This window comes from Trachypithecus francoisi, unplaced genomic scaffold (genome assembly GCF_009764315.1).
Source record: "Trachypithecus francoisi isolate TF-2019V2 unplaced genomic scaffold, Tfra_2.0 Lachesis_group0, whole genome shotgun sequence".
Taxonomy (NCBI): Eukaryota; Metazoa; Chordata; class Mammalia; order Primates; family Cercopithecidae; genus Trachypithecus; species Trachypithecus francoisi.
Window position 1 is genome coordinate 147,501,622 of NW_022681453.1, and position 12,602 is coordinate 147,514,223.

At 39.3% G+C, this 12,602-nt stretch overlaps 1 protein-coding gene across 1 annotated transcript; it reads right to left on the minus strand.

Moving 5' to 3' along the window:
* Positions 1-9,356: 9,356 nt before the first annotated feature.
* LOC117084067 (keratin, type I cytoskeletal 18-like) lies at positions 9,357-10,748 on the minus strand. The gene has a single exon (XM_033212389.1). It carries the CDS (start codon positions 10,534-10,536, stop codon positions 9,415-9,417), a length of 1,122 nt encoding a protein of 373 aa, XP_033068280.1. The 5' UTR covers positions 10,537-10,748; the 3' UTR covers positions 9,357-9,414.
* Positions 10,749-12,602: the final 1,854 nt, after the last annotated feature.

Consider the following 12,602-nt stretch of genomic DNA (forward strand, 5'->3'; position numbering starts at 1 on the left):
ATATACAAGAAAAAAACAAACAACCCCATCAAAAAGTGGGGAAAGGATATGAACAGACCTTCTCAAAAGAAGACATCCATACAGCCAACAGACACATGAAAAAATGCTCGTCATCACTCGCCATCAGAGAAATGCAAATCAAAACCACATGAGATACCATCTCACACCAGTTAGAATGGCAATCATTAAGAAGTCAGGAAACAATAGATGTTGGAGAGGATGTGGAGAAATAGGAACACTTTTACACTGTTGGTGGGATTGTAAACTAGTTCAACCATTATGGAAAACAGTATGGCGATTCCTCAAGGATCTAGAACTAGATGTACCATATGACCCAGCCATCCCACTACGGGTATATACCAAAGGATTATAAATTACTCTACTACAAAGACATGCACACGTATGTTTATTGCGGCACTATTCACAATAGCAAAGACTTGGAATCAACCCAAATGTCCATCTGTGACAGACTGGATTAAGAAAATGTGGCACATATACACCATGGAATACTATGCAGCCATAAAAGGATGAGTTTGCGTCCTTTGTAGGGACATGGATGCAGCTGGGAACCATCATTCTTAGCAAACTATCACAAGAAGAGAAAACCAAACACCGCATGTTCTCACTCATAGGTGGGAACTGAACAATGAGATCACTTGGACTCGGGAAGGGGAACATCACACACTGGGGCCTATCATGGGGAGGGGGGAGGAGGAGGGATTGCATTGGGGAGTTATACATGATATAAACGTTATGCACATGTACCCTAGAACTAATAAGTATAAAAAAAAAAAAAAAAAAAAAAAAAAAGTCAGGAAACAACAGGTGCTGGAGAGGATGGGAGAATAGGAACACTTTTACACCTGTTGGTGGGATTGTAAACTAGTTCACCATTATGGAAAACAGTATGGCAATTCTCAAGGATCTAGAACTAGTGTACCATATGACCCAGCCATCCCCTACTGGGTATATACCCAAAGGATTATAAATCATGCTGCTATAAGGACACATGCACATGTATGTTTATTGCGGCACTGTTCACAAGAGCAAAGACTTGGAATCAACCCAAATGTCCATCAGTGACAGACTGGATTAAGAAAATGTGGCACATAACACCATGGAATACTATGCAGCCATAATAAAGGGGAGTTGCATCCTTTGTAGGGACATGGATGCAGCTGGAAACCATCATTCTTACCAAATCAATCACAAGAAAAGAAAACCAAACACGCATGTTCTCACTCATAGGTGGGAACTGAACAATGAGATCACTTGGACTCGGGAAGGGGAACATCACCACCGGGTCTATCATGGGGAGGGGGGGGGGGGGAGGGATTGCATTGGGGAGTTATACATGATAAATGATGAATTGATGGGTGCTGACGAGTTGATGGGTGCCACACACGAACATGGCACAAGTATACATATGTAACAAATCTGCACGTTATGCACATGTATCCTAGAACTTAAAGTATAATAATAATAAAAAAAAAAATTGCCACCTTGGACTGAAAGACAAAAATAGAAAGAAGAAATGAAAGAAATTTGCTAGACTACCAAAATTCTATAAATAGAATATTTCCTAATAAAATTACTCAGCTGAAAACACAGGCTTACTTTTTATTTTCAACTTTCATTTTAGGTTCAGGGAGTACATGTGCATGTTTATTACATGGGTAAGTTTTATGTTTTTGGAGTTTGGTATGATTTTGTCACTCAGGTAGTGAGTATATTGCCTGATAGGTAGTTTTTCAACTCTCACCCTCCCGCAAGCCTCCCCCTTCAAGCAGGCTCTGGTGTTTGTTTTTCCTGCCTTTGTGTCCATGTACACTCAGTGTTTAGCTCCCACTTACATGTGAGAACACACTGTGTGTAATTGTCTGTTCCTGCATTAATTCACTTATGATAATGGCCTCCAGCTCCATCCATGTTACTGCAAAGGACATGATTTTATTCTTTTTTTATGTCTGTAAAGTACTCCATGGTATGTATGCACCACATCCTCTTTCTCCAGTCCACCATCGATGGACATCCAGGTTGAATCCATGTCTTTGTTCTTGTGACTAGTGCTGTGATGAACATAGGCATGCATGAGTCTTTATGGTAGAATAATTTGTATTCCTTTGGGTATATAACCAGTAATAGGATTGTTGGGTCGGATGGTTTTAAGTTCTGTTTTAACTTCTTTGAGAAATATCCAACTGCTTTCCACAGTGGCTAAACTAATTTACATTCCCATTACCAGTGAGTACAGGAACCTCACCAGCATCCATTATTTTTTGACTTTTTAGTAATAGCCATAATGACTGATGTGAGATGGTATCCCATTGCAGTTTTAATTTGCATTTCTCCGTGGTTAGTGATGTTGAATATTTTTTCATATGCTTGTTGGCTGTATGTGAGTCTTCTTTTGAGAAGTGTCTGTTCATGTCCTTTGCCCATTTTTAATGGGGTCATTTGTTAATTCCTTGTTGATTTCAGTTTCTTATAGATTCTGAATACTAGACCTTTGTCAGATGCAAGGTAGTTTGTGAATATTTTTCTCCTATGCTATAGGTTGTCTGTTTACTTTGCTGACAGTTTATTTTGCTGTGTTGTGCAGGAGCTGTTTAAGTATGTCCCACTTGTCTATTTTTGTTTTTGTTGCATTGCTTTTGAAGTATTTACCATAAAATTTTTGCCAAGGCCTATGTCCAGAATGGTATTTCCTAGGTTTTCCTCCAGGGCATGTAGTTTTGGTTTTGCATTGAAGTCTTTAATCCATTTTGAGTTTACTTTTTTATATGGTGAAAGGAAGGGATCCAGTTTCAATCTTCTGCATATGGCTAGCCAGTGGTCCCAGCACCCTATATTGAATAGAAAGTCCTTCCTCATTGCATTTTATTGTTGACTTTGTTGAAGATCAGATGATTATAAGTGTGCAGCTTTCTTTCTGAGTTTGTTAATCTGGCCCACTGGTCTATGTGCCTGTTTTTGTACTAGTACCATGCTGTTTTGGTTTTTATAGCCTTATCATATGGTTTGAAGTAAGATAGCATGATGTCTCCAGGTTTGTTCTTTTCCCTTAGGATTGCTTTGACTATTCAGGCTCTTTTTGGGTTCCATATAAAATTTAGAATAGGTTTTTCTAATTCTGTGAAAAATGACATTGGTAATTTGATAGGAATAGCATTGAATCTATAATTGCTTTGGGCAGTATGGCCATCTTAACAATATTGATTATTCCCAGCTGTGAGCATGGAGTGTTTTACCATTTGTTTGTGTCATCTTTGATTTCTTTCAGCAGAGTTTTTTTATTCTCATTGTAGAGATTTTTTCACTTCTGTGGTCAGCTGTATTCTTAGGTATTTTATTCTTTATTAGGATATTTGTAAATGATATTGTGCTCTTGATTTGACTCTCAGCTTGGTCATTATTGATGTATAGATATACTACTGATTTTTGTATATCCATTTTGTATCTGGAAACTTTACTGAACTCTTTTTTTTTTTTTTTTTTTTTTAGTTTTAGTAGTCTTTGGGCCGATATATGGGGTTTTATAGGCATAGAATTATATTATCTGCAAAGAGAGATAGTTTGGCTTCCCCTCTTCTTACTTGAATGCCTTTTATTTCTTTCTCTTGACTAATTGATTTGGCTAGGATTTGTCTCCTCCATTTTTAGTGCCTGTATAGTGCCTTTCATGCTCTATGCCTTTGATTAATATTCATTGAAAAACAAAATAAGCTTTATGTTAAGTATTTATGTACTTATATATTTATGCATGTGTACATATATGTGGATATATGTATGTACACATATGTGTACCTATACACACGCTCTATATCACTGCCTTGAACACTGCTAAATTTAAAAGCCAAAGCACTTGTTAATCAGTAGTAACAACTGTGCTTTTCATTTCTCAAATTTTGTTGCTAAAAACTGCTTTTAAAAAAATTTTGCCTATCCTAGTTAAAAACTAATTGGTCGTGAGACTGAATTGAAATTCAAGATAGTTCTATCTTACATAAGAAAGATACCTTAAAGATAACCTCTAACAACTTTCACTGAAATTTGGCACATTGGGAGAACGTGGGGTTTTTTGTTTTCTTTTTATTCAACGAAATGGGAACATGAGTGCAACAGATATGAATTATGAATAATTTCAATTCAGCTAGTTAGTGAGCTATACAGCATTAGGTAAACACTTTATCTTTATGGGCTTAGTTTTCTCATTTATAAAGAAGAAAGGAAAACTCAGATTTGTGAGGGAGGTCTGCGTTGTAAGGAAAGGTTTTTGAGCAGTAATAAAGCAATCAAATGAGAATAACTGACTTTAAGACTCATTTTTGTTTCTTTTGTGTCCTTGGTTTACTTGTTAGTTTTGTAGAACACTTTACTACTACAGTTTCAGTTGGGTCTAGTTGATATAGTATCTACATTTTGATTCAAAGTTTAATATAAAATTCTATAGACCAGGTGTAGTGGTTCACACCTGTAATCCCAGCATTTTGGGAGGCTGAGGCAGGCAGGTAACTTGAGACCAGCCCGGACAACATGGAAAATCCCATTTCTACTAAGAATACAAAAATTACCCAGGTGTTGGAGTGTATGCCTGTAATCTCAGCTATGCCGGTGGTTGAGTCACGAGAATTGCTTGAACCTGGGAGGCAGAGGTTGCAGTGAGTCGAGATCGTGCCACTGGCCTCCAGCCTAGGCAACAGAGTGAGACCCTGTCTCAATAAAACCAAAAGACAAACAAACAAAACTGTAAAAGGCTATCTTATATTGGTTCTAAGCATATGTGTTTTGTTTTCTTGAGCCTAAATGCTGAAGTGGATTTTTATGGTTAAACTCCCGGTTACAAGGTACTTTGCATTAATAACTGGCCTCAGTCACCCTACTTCAATCTCATACCTCACAGATATGGTGGGCTTTGTACTCAAAGGCTCACCATCTTCTTGCCCCACATATTTGTATAAATGCATCTCTGCTTGCTCTGCTTTACTTTGACTGAAACCACAATTCAACGGATGAAATGTTTGTCTTCTTCGATGGTAACCAAATCTTTTAAGTGCATAAAATTTACATATCATGTAACTGAATGACATGAAAGCTATTTAATTTGTGACTTACCTCAATAAATGTTGCCTTCTCCCTGGGCTAGTCACAGTTCCCCTCTGGCATAGCATAATGTCTCATTCTTACTTACTGGCAGGAAGTTAGTCACCTAGAATTCTTGTGATTGTTTTCAGAATGGTAGAGTTTTACTAAAATCATTCAGAACCTATGTCTCTGCTTGGGGCTTGAGAAGAATGTGAACTGTTTTATATTGTGATTTTTTTTTTTTTTTTTTGAGGGTGAGTGTGGCTGGAGAGAGTTGTTCTTAGGCATAACTAGATTTAGGCTATTAATCTGAATTTATTTGTTAATTGTCTATGTTACAGGCATAGTAATTTTAAGATCTTCCAGAATTAAGTATGATTTCCCTGTGGGTTCCAGGTTTTACTTTAGTTATGTTTGAAAGCAGTAAGACAAAAATTTCAGACCTTAAGAAATGGGTCAAAAGGCTTTAGCTGTGTCAAAAGATAAATTACAACAAGTTTAAAGATGTAATTAACTTATGTTAGGAATTCATGAATATGATAGCCTCTTATCTAAAAATAGAGAGATGCTACACGGGGCATTGCAAAGTAGTCAGTTTTTCTAAGGTACCTTGAGCAGCATTGAGGAAATAGCATAATACAAAAAGTGGATTAGTTAACATTAGATTAGTTCAGGTTACTCTCTTTATAAGGGCTAAAGTGTGGGAACTTCTTTGTCATGTAGGTTGAAACTGCCCTGTTTGGAGGCTGGGCTTTCATTTCTCTCCTGATTTCTTGGAAGGTCAAATAAACAACTTAGTTTCAGTTTGCTAATGCGGAACTTGAGCATTTGTTACTCCATTTTGATTTGATCTGTTGAAGCCTAGTGCAGGAGCTCAAACCAAATCGATGTTGTCCTATACAGTTGTTAATATTTAACAACTGTAATACAAATTGTGGAGTCAGAACTGGAAATCCTCTGTGCTGCTTCTCCCTTTCTCTGAGTGCAGAGGTTTATAATTATCGAATAGTCCAGAGCAGCAATGAAGATATGATTTCTGATAGAATTACTTTAAAAGAGATGTACTAATGTGTATATAGTATATGCTACCTCAATTTACTCCAAATTTATCACTTAACAGAGAGTTAGAAAGAAGTGTTTAGTAATCAGATTGTAACTTGAAGTTCTGTGTTTGTTTTGGAGTAACTATAATTCAAATGGTACAATATATAATATGACTTTACCACGAACATTTGTTTTCTTTTAGTACAGCATAAAAATATGATTTTCTCTTTCTCTGAAGTTATTTCAGAAATTTACCTTTTAGTAAAAGTGGTGGAAGCAATGATTTAAAGTTATCATGTTAAATTAATTAGCTAATTTATTCAGGACACAGTCCAATCATTTCCTAAACTGAGTTATGTTATTTCTTGGAATAGACTCATCATATTAGTCAGAATTCTCTAAAGAAACAGAACTAGGATGGAGACATATATATATGAAGATATGTATTATAAAAAATTGGCTCATGCAATTTTGTATGCCGAAAAGTCCCACCACATTAGAAGTCTATAAACTGGAGACCCAGGAAAGCTAGTGGTCTACCCTAGTTAGTCTACCCTAGTTACACATGTTTACTAGCTTATTGTTCACCTTATAGATTAATTGCATAAAAATATAAGATTTAACATTTCTACTCTTCTGACTTGATGAGGTCCACAGCACTGATTTCTGACCAGTTAATGCAAACTGGATTCCTATTGTTCTAAGAAAATCCAGGAAGTTAAATCAGTAACACAAATACATCTTTTGATTTATTTCAGGGCCAAATAAACCCACTTGGAATTATTCAACCTTTGCTGAACTTCTTAGATGTAACTAAGAGGTGACTGTAATTGAAGCATTCTTAAGAGTTTCACTATATTATGAAAATGTGTGCTTAAAGTTGGTAATCATAAAAAATAATTTTGAAATGGCAAGGAAGGAGGTGGTTTCTTCTTGAAAACTCTATATTTTAGTTGAGGATGTGGAGGGATCAGTTGACTTATTTGCCACTTAGGATTGCACAGTAGGAAGAGTTGGTGAAAGGGCAGCCAACACTGGGGTGGGCCTGAGAAGCGGGAGGGCAGTTTGCATTAGTGCATATGGGTCAAAGATAAAAATGTTGAGTAATGGAGATTTGCCTGATGTGTTCATTGTAATTAACAGTCATGAAAAGCACCGGGATCTACAGTAGATGGAGAAAATAGTGACTGGATAGTAGTGGGAAAGACTAGGATGGGGTCAAGGCATCAGAAGGCAGAATTACTGAGTAGAATATTTGCTGTCAGAAAGAAATAAAGAGAGAGAGAGAGACCAAGTACAAAGTTTCACTTGGTGGTCAAAGTGCTATGGCTGTGACAACTGACACTGGGTTCTCTGCTTAAAGAAAAAAAACCTCTCTTTTTTTTTTTTTTTTTTTTTGTGAGACCAAGTCTCGCTCTGTCGCCTAGGCTGGAGTGCAGTGGCGCTATCTCGGCTCACTGCAAGCTCCACCTCCCGGGTTTATACCATTCTCCTGCCTCAGCCTCCCGAGTAGCTGGGACTACAGGCGCCCGCCACCACGCCTGGCTAGTTTTTTGTATTTTTTAGTAGAGAAAGGATTTCACCGTGTTAGCCAGGATGGTCTCAATCTCCTGACCTCGTGATCCGCCCGTCTTGGCCTTCCAAAGTGCTGGGATTACAGGCTTGAGCCACCACGCCCGGCCAAAAATACATCTCTTAATGAACAGAGTAGTGTCGCTGGTCAGGATTGGCATGACAGGTCCACAGGACCTGAAATTTTATGAGATAATTGCAGTGGTGTGATCTGATAATTAACCTTTCTTGCTCTTTACCTGGACCATTCCTGGAGCCCAAGCCCAGAGGCTTGGAAATGAACCACGCGCTTCATTTAGGTTGTGCAGGCTGTGAAGACTGAAGTTTTAGCTCAATTACCCTTTGGGGTCTTAGCTCGCAGCATTTCTTCATGGCTTTCTTCCTGATTAGACTCTCTTCCTAAAGGCTTTTAGAAAGTGTTCTCCATCAGCCAAGTGCAGTGACTCACGACTATAATCCCAGCACTTTGGGAGGCCGCAGTGGGCAGAAAACGAGGTCAGAAGTACGAGACCAGCCTGGCCAACATGGGGAAACCCTGTCCCTACTAAAAAATACAAAAATTATCTGGGTATGATGGCGTGTGCCTGTAATCCCAGCTACTCGTGAGGCTGAGGCATGAGAATCACTTGAACCCAGGAGGCAGAGGTTGCAGTGAGCCAAGATCATGCCACTATATTCCAGGCTGGTGACAGAGCAAGTCTCCATCTCAAAAAAAAAGAAAGCGTTCATCATCATGGGCTGACCAACAATTTCTACATTCCTAACGAGGACACATGCAGCGGTTTATGCCTGTAATCCCAAGACTTTGGGAGGGAGAGACAGGAGGATCACTTGAGTCCAGGAGTTTGAGACCAGCCTGGGCAACGTAATGAGACTCTGTCTCTATATAAAATAATAATAAATTCTACTGTGAAAACAGCAAAGGGAATGAGGTCAAGCCCAAAGGATTTAAATGGCCAGATAAGACTCTACTCGATGAATAAAGAGGAATATCCCGTGAATGTGACCGTATTGTTTTAGAATATCTTGTTCCAACAGTTATATTGGACCTACAAATGTATAGACAACATATTAATATTAGGTCTCTTTCAGAACTATTTCAATCCATGAACAATAAAAGTAAGTAAGTTACTAAGTGTTTAATTTCCTCCCTATAATACTAAATGTGTTGTTGACTTGTTCTTTGTCGTATTTTTTTTTAGCTTATGAAAGGATATTATTTGTAGCTATGTTTTCCTTTGCAAATCCCAGTACTGGGCACTCCTAAAAACTTTGCAATATATGTGGTTCACTCTTCTGCTTAAATTCCTCCAGTAATTATCAATGACACCTGGGATAAAATCCAAACTCCTTACTAAAGGTCTCCGTAGATGAACTTCTTCCTATTGCTTTGGTGACAGCCATGCATACTCTTCCTTTCTTATGACTCTCCTCTCTCGTGAACATGCTAAATTCCTTACAAAGTCAGGGTTTTTACATTTGCTTTTCCTTCCTCCTGTAGCATTTCTCAGCAGGTCTTCACATAAAGCTTTCCCCTTCTCATCTTTTTGATTTCAACATAAATTATATCCATCTTCCTCTGCCCTTTCTCCCAGGTTTTCCCCATCATACCAATATGAAGGTTTTTTTGTTTGTTTTTTGTTTTTTTTTTCCAATGAACTCTGAACTTTTATTGGCCTCCTGCTCCCCAAAGGGTACCCTGCTTTTGCTGGCTTAATGCCTCAGAACTTTGGTGTCGTTGGTCTCAGACACCACTTTGCCGTCCACTATCCGGGGGGTGGTGGTCTTTTGGATAGTTTGCATGGAGTTGCTGCTGTCCAAGGCATCACCAAGATTGAATTCCTCGCCATCTTCCAGCAGGCGGCGGTAGGTGGCAATCTCAGCTTCCAGCTTGACCTTGATGTTCAGCAGGGCCTCATACTCCTGGGCCTGTGGCTGTCCCTCTGCCCGGGTCTGTGCCAGCTCTGACTCCAGGTGCAGCAGGATCCCATTGAGCTGCTCCATCTGTAGGGCGTAGCGGGCCTCCACCTCCCTCAGGCTGTTCTCCAAGCTGGCCTTCAGATTTCTCATGGAGTCCAGGTCGATCTCCAAGGACTGGACTGTACGTCTCAGCTCTGTGAGCGTCGTCTCAGCAGCTCCAACCTCGGCGGACTGTGTGGTGACCACTGTGGTGCTCTCCTCAATCTGCTGAGACCAGTACTTGTCTAACTCCTCTCGGTTCTTCCGAGCCAGCTCGTCATATTGGGCCCGAATGTCTGCCATGATCTTGGCGAGGTCCTGAGATTTGGGGGCATCTACCTCCACGGTCAACCCAGAGCTGGCAATCTGGGCTTGTAGGCCTTTTACTTCCTCTTCGTGGTTCTTCTTCATGAAGAGCAGCTCCTCCTTGAGAGCCTCGATCTCTGTCTCCAGCTGCAGTCGAGTGACATTGGTGTCATCAATGACCTTGCGGAGCCCATGGATGTCATTCTCCACAGACTGGCGCATGGCCAGCTCTGTCTCATACTTGACTCTAAAGTCATCAGCAGCAAGACGGGCATTGTCAATCTGCAGAACGATGCGGGCATTGTCCACAGTATTTGCGAAGATCTGAGCCCTCAGGTCCTCGATGATCTTGAAGTAATGGCTCCAGTCTCTGACCTGGGGTCCCTTCTTCTCCAAGTGCTCCCGGATTTTGCTCTCCAGCCTCCGGTTCTCGGTCTCCAGGCTCCTCACTCTGTCCAGGTAAGAGGCCAGGCGGTCGTTGAGGCTTTGCATGGTCTCCTTCTCGTTCTGGATGCCTCCCATTCCTGCCAGACCCCCAGCCATCCCTGAGGCCAGGCCCCCGGACCCCATGCCGCCCCGGAAGCTGGTGGAGCAGGACACGGAGATCCGGGAACCAGAGCCCCCGGCGCCAGCATAGACACTGGCCGCGCTGCTGACCGGCCGGGCGCCGTAGCTGGGCGCCTGGACAGAGCCCAGGGACCGGTAGTTGGTAGAGAAGGTGGAGCGAGTGGTGAAGCTCACGCTGTATGGGAGGAAGGCGAGAGGACAGGACTCAGGCTTTGCCGACCATGAAGTTTTTTAATAAAAAAATTATTTTATTTCCTCCAGAAGTTGACTGTAAGCTCATTGACAGCATATTGACTTTTTGATAGCTATATCCCCTGATTCTGCAACAGAGCCAACCACATCATGCGTCATCTATATTCATTAATTGTAGGAGGAATAAATTATAAAAAGCTATATTTACAGTGCATTAGTACTAGGCTAAATCTGTTTGCTAAGCCTTATTTTTATTAGTATATGAGCCTGTCACCAGTGTTCCACTTAAATATATTGCCTATTCTAAGTATTATATTTTATGTGGCATTAAGTATTCATTTAAAATATTGAGGAACATAGTCCCTTGAAATTATTTTCCATTCCTATGGAATCACTACACTGTGGACTATACAAATAAGCTTATGAAGCATCACTGCAATGTACATTTGCATGTAATATAAAGATTGTACTTATTACATTTCTTCCTCTATTCTGCTAAATACTTCAGAATTTTTCATCTGTTAAATCTTTTGCTTTTCTTTCAATTAGTAAAATTACATTTTTATGATGCTTTTTTTCTGTGGAAGACCCAATTTTACAAATGTTACCAATAAGGAAAAAAAAGTCCTGGATTTTGCTGTACTACATGATAGCTTACCTCAGCAAACTGAGGTTTAATATTTGTTTTGTCTTAGAGATCAGATTGGTAAAATAGGAATATAAAGTTTTATATCTCCAATCTATAAACAAATATTTCTGTGATAGTCAATGAGTTTTCAGTAAATGAATTATCTCTCTTTTACTCTTTATAATAACTTAATATATATACACTTTAAGTTCTGGTTTACATGTACAGAACATACAGTTTCATTACATAGGTATACACGTGCCATGGTGGTTTGCTGTACCCATCAACCTGTCACCTACATTAGGATACCTTGATCTTGAACTTCTAACATCCAGATCTATGAGAAAATAAATTTCTGTGTTTAAGCTCTCTGGTCTGTGGTAATTTATTTGGGTAGCCTGAGAAGATTAACATATTGGGTTAACATCAACTTATTGGAAGAGTTTCATTATTATTTCTGGAAGCACTAGGGAAGAATCTGTTTCCTTATCTTTTCAACTTTTAGAGGCCACCTCTATTTCTTGATCCTCCTTCCATCTTCAAAACCAGCAAATGCTTCCACTGTAACATTTTCTTTCACTGACTTCAATTCTTCTACTTTCCTCTCCCACATTCAGAGGAAGCTTGGAACTACATTGGTCCACCTGAATGATGCAGGATAATCTACCTATTTTAAGGGTACCTGACTAGCATTATCTAAAATATTTTAAGTTACACAAATCATATTGTAAGTCATTGAATATTAAAGCTCTTTACTAGAAAAAAATGATGGAAAGCAGATGTTTTAAGGGTGAAGTTTGAATATTTTTTGTGTGTGGACCAAATGAATGACTACTTTATGTGACTTTTAGAATAATCTTTATTTTACAGTCATATCTAACATTAGTGCAGCCTAAATAAGTAATGTGTTATAGATAGTATTGAGGCAAATGAAATAACTGATATTTAATAGAAGTAGAAAAAGTTATCAATTTTACTTCCAAGTTAAAATACTGTTAACTAAGTAGAGTTAGTATTAAGTTTCTCGTGAGAATCTAACCAGAGAGAGAGAGGCACAACAAGGAGAGGAAAGAGACAGAACCAAAGAATCAAGAATGTTTGTGTTCTTGAGCCCACAATAGTGTAAGAACATAAGAATGCAGTGGGAGTCTAGCCAATCTGGGCTTAGGTCTCAGTCACAGCTGAATATATGCAAACTTCATTCCCACAGACCCTCCAAATGGGATGCCCACACACACTGCTGACATCC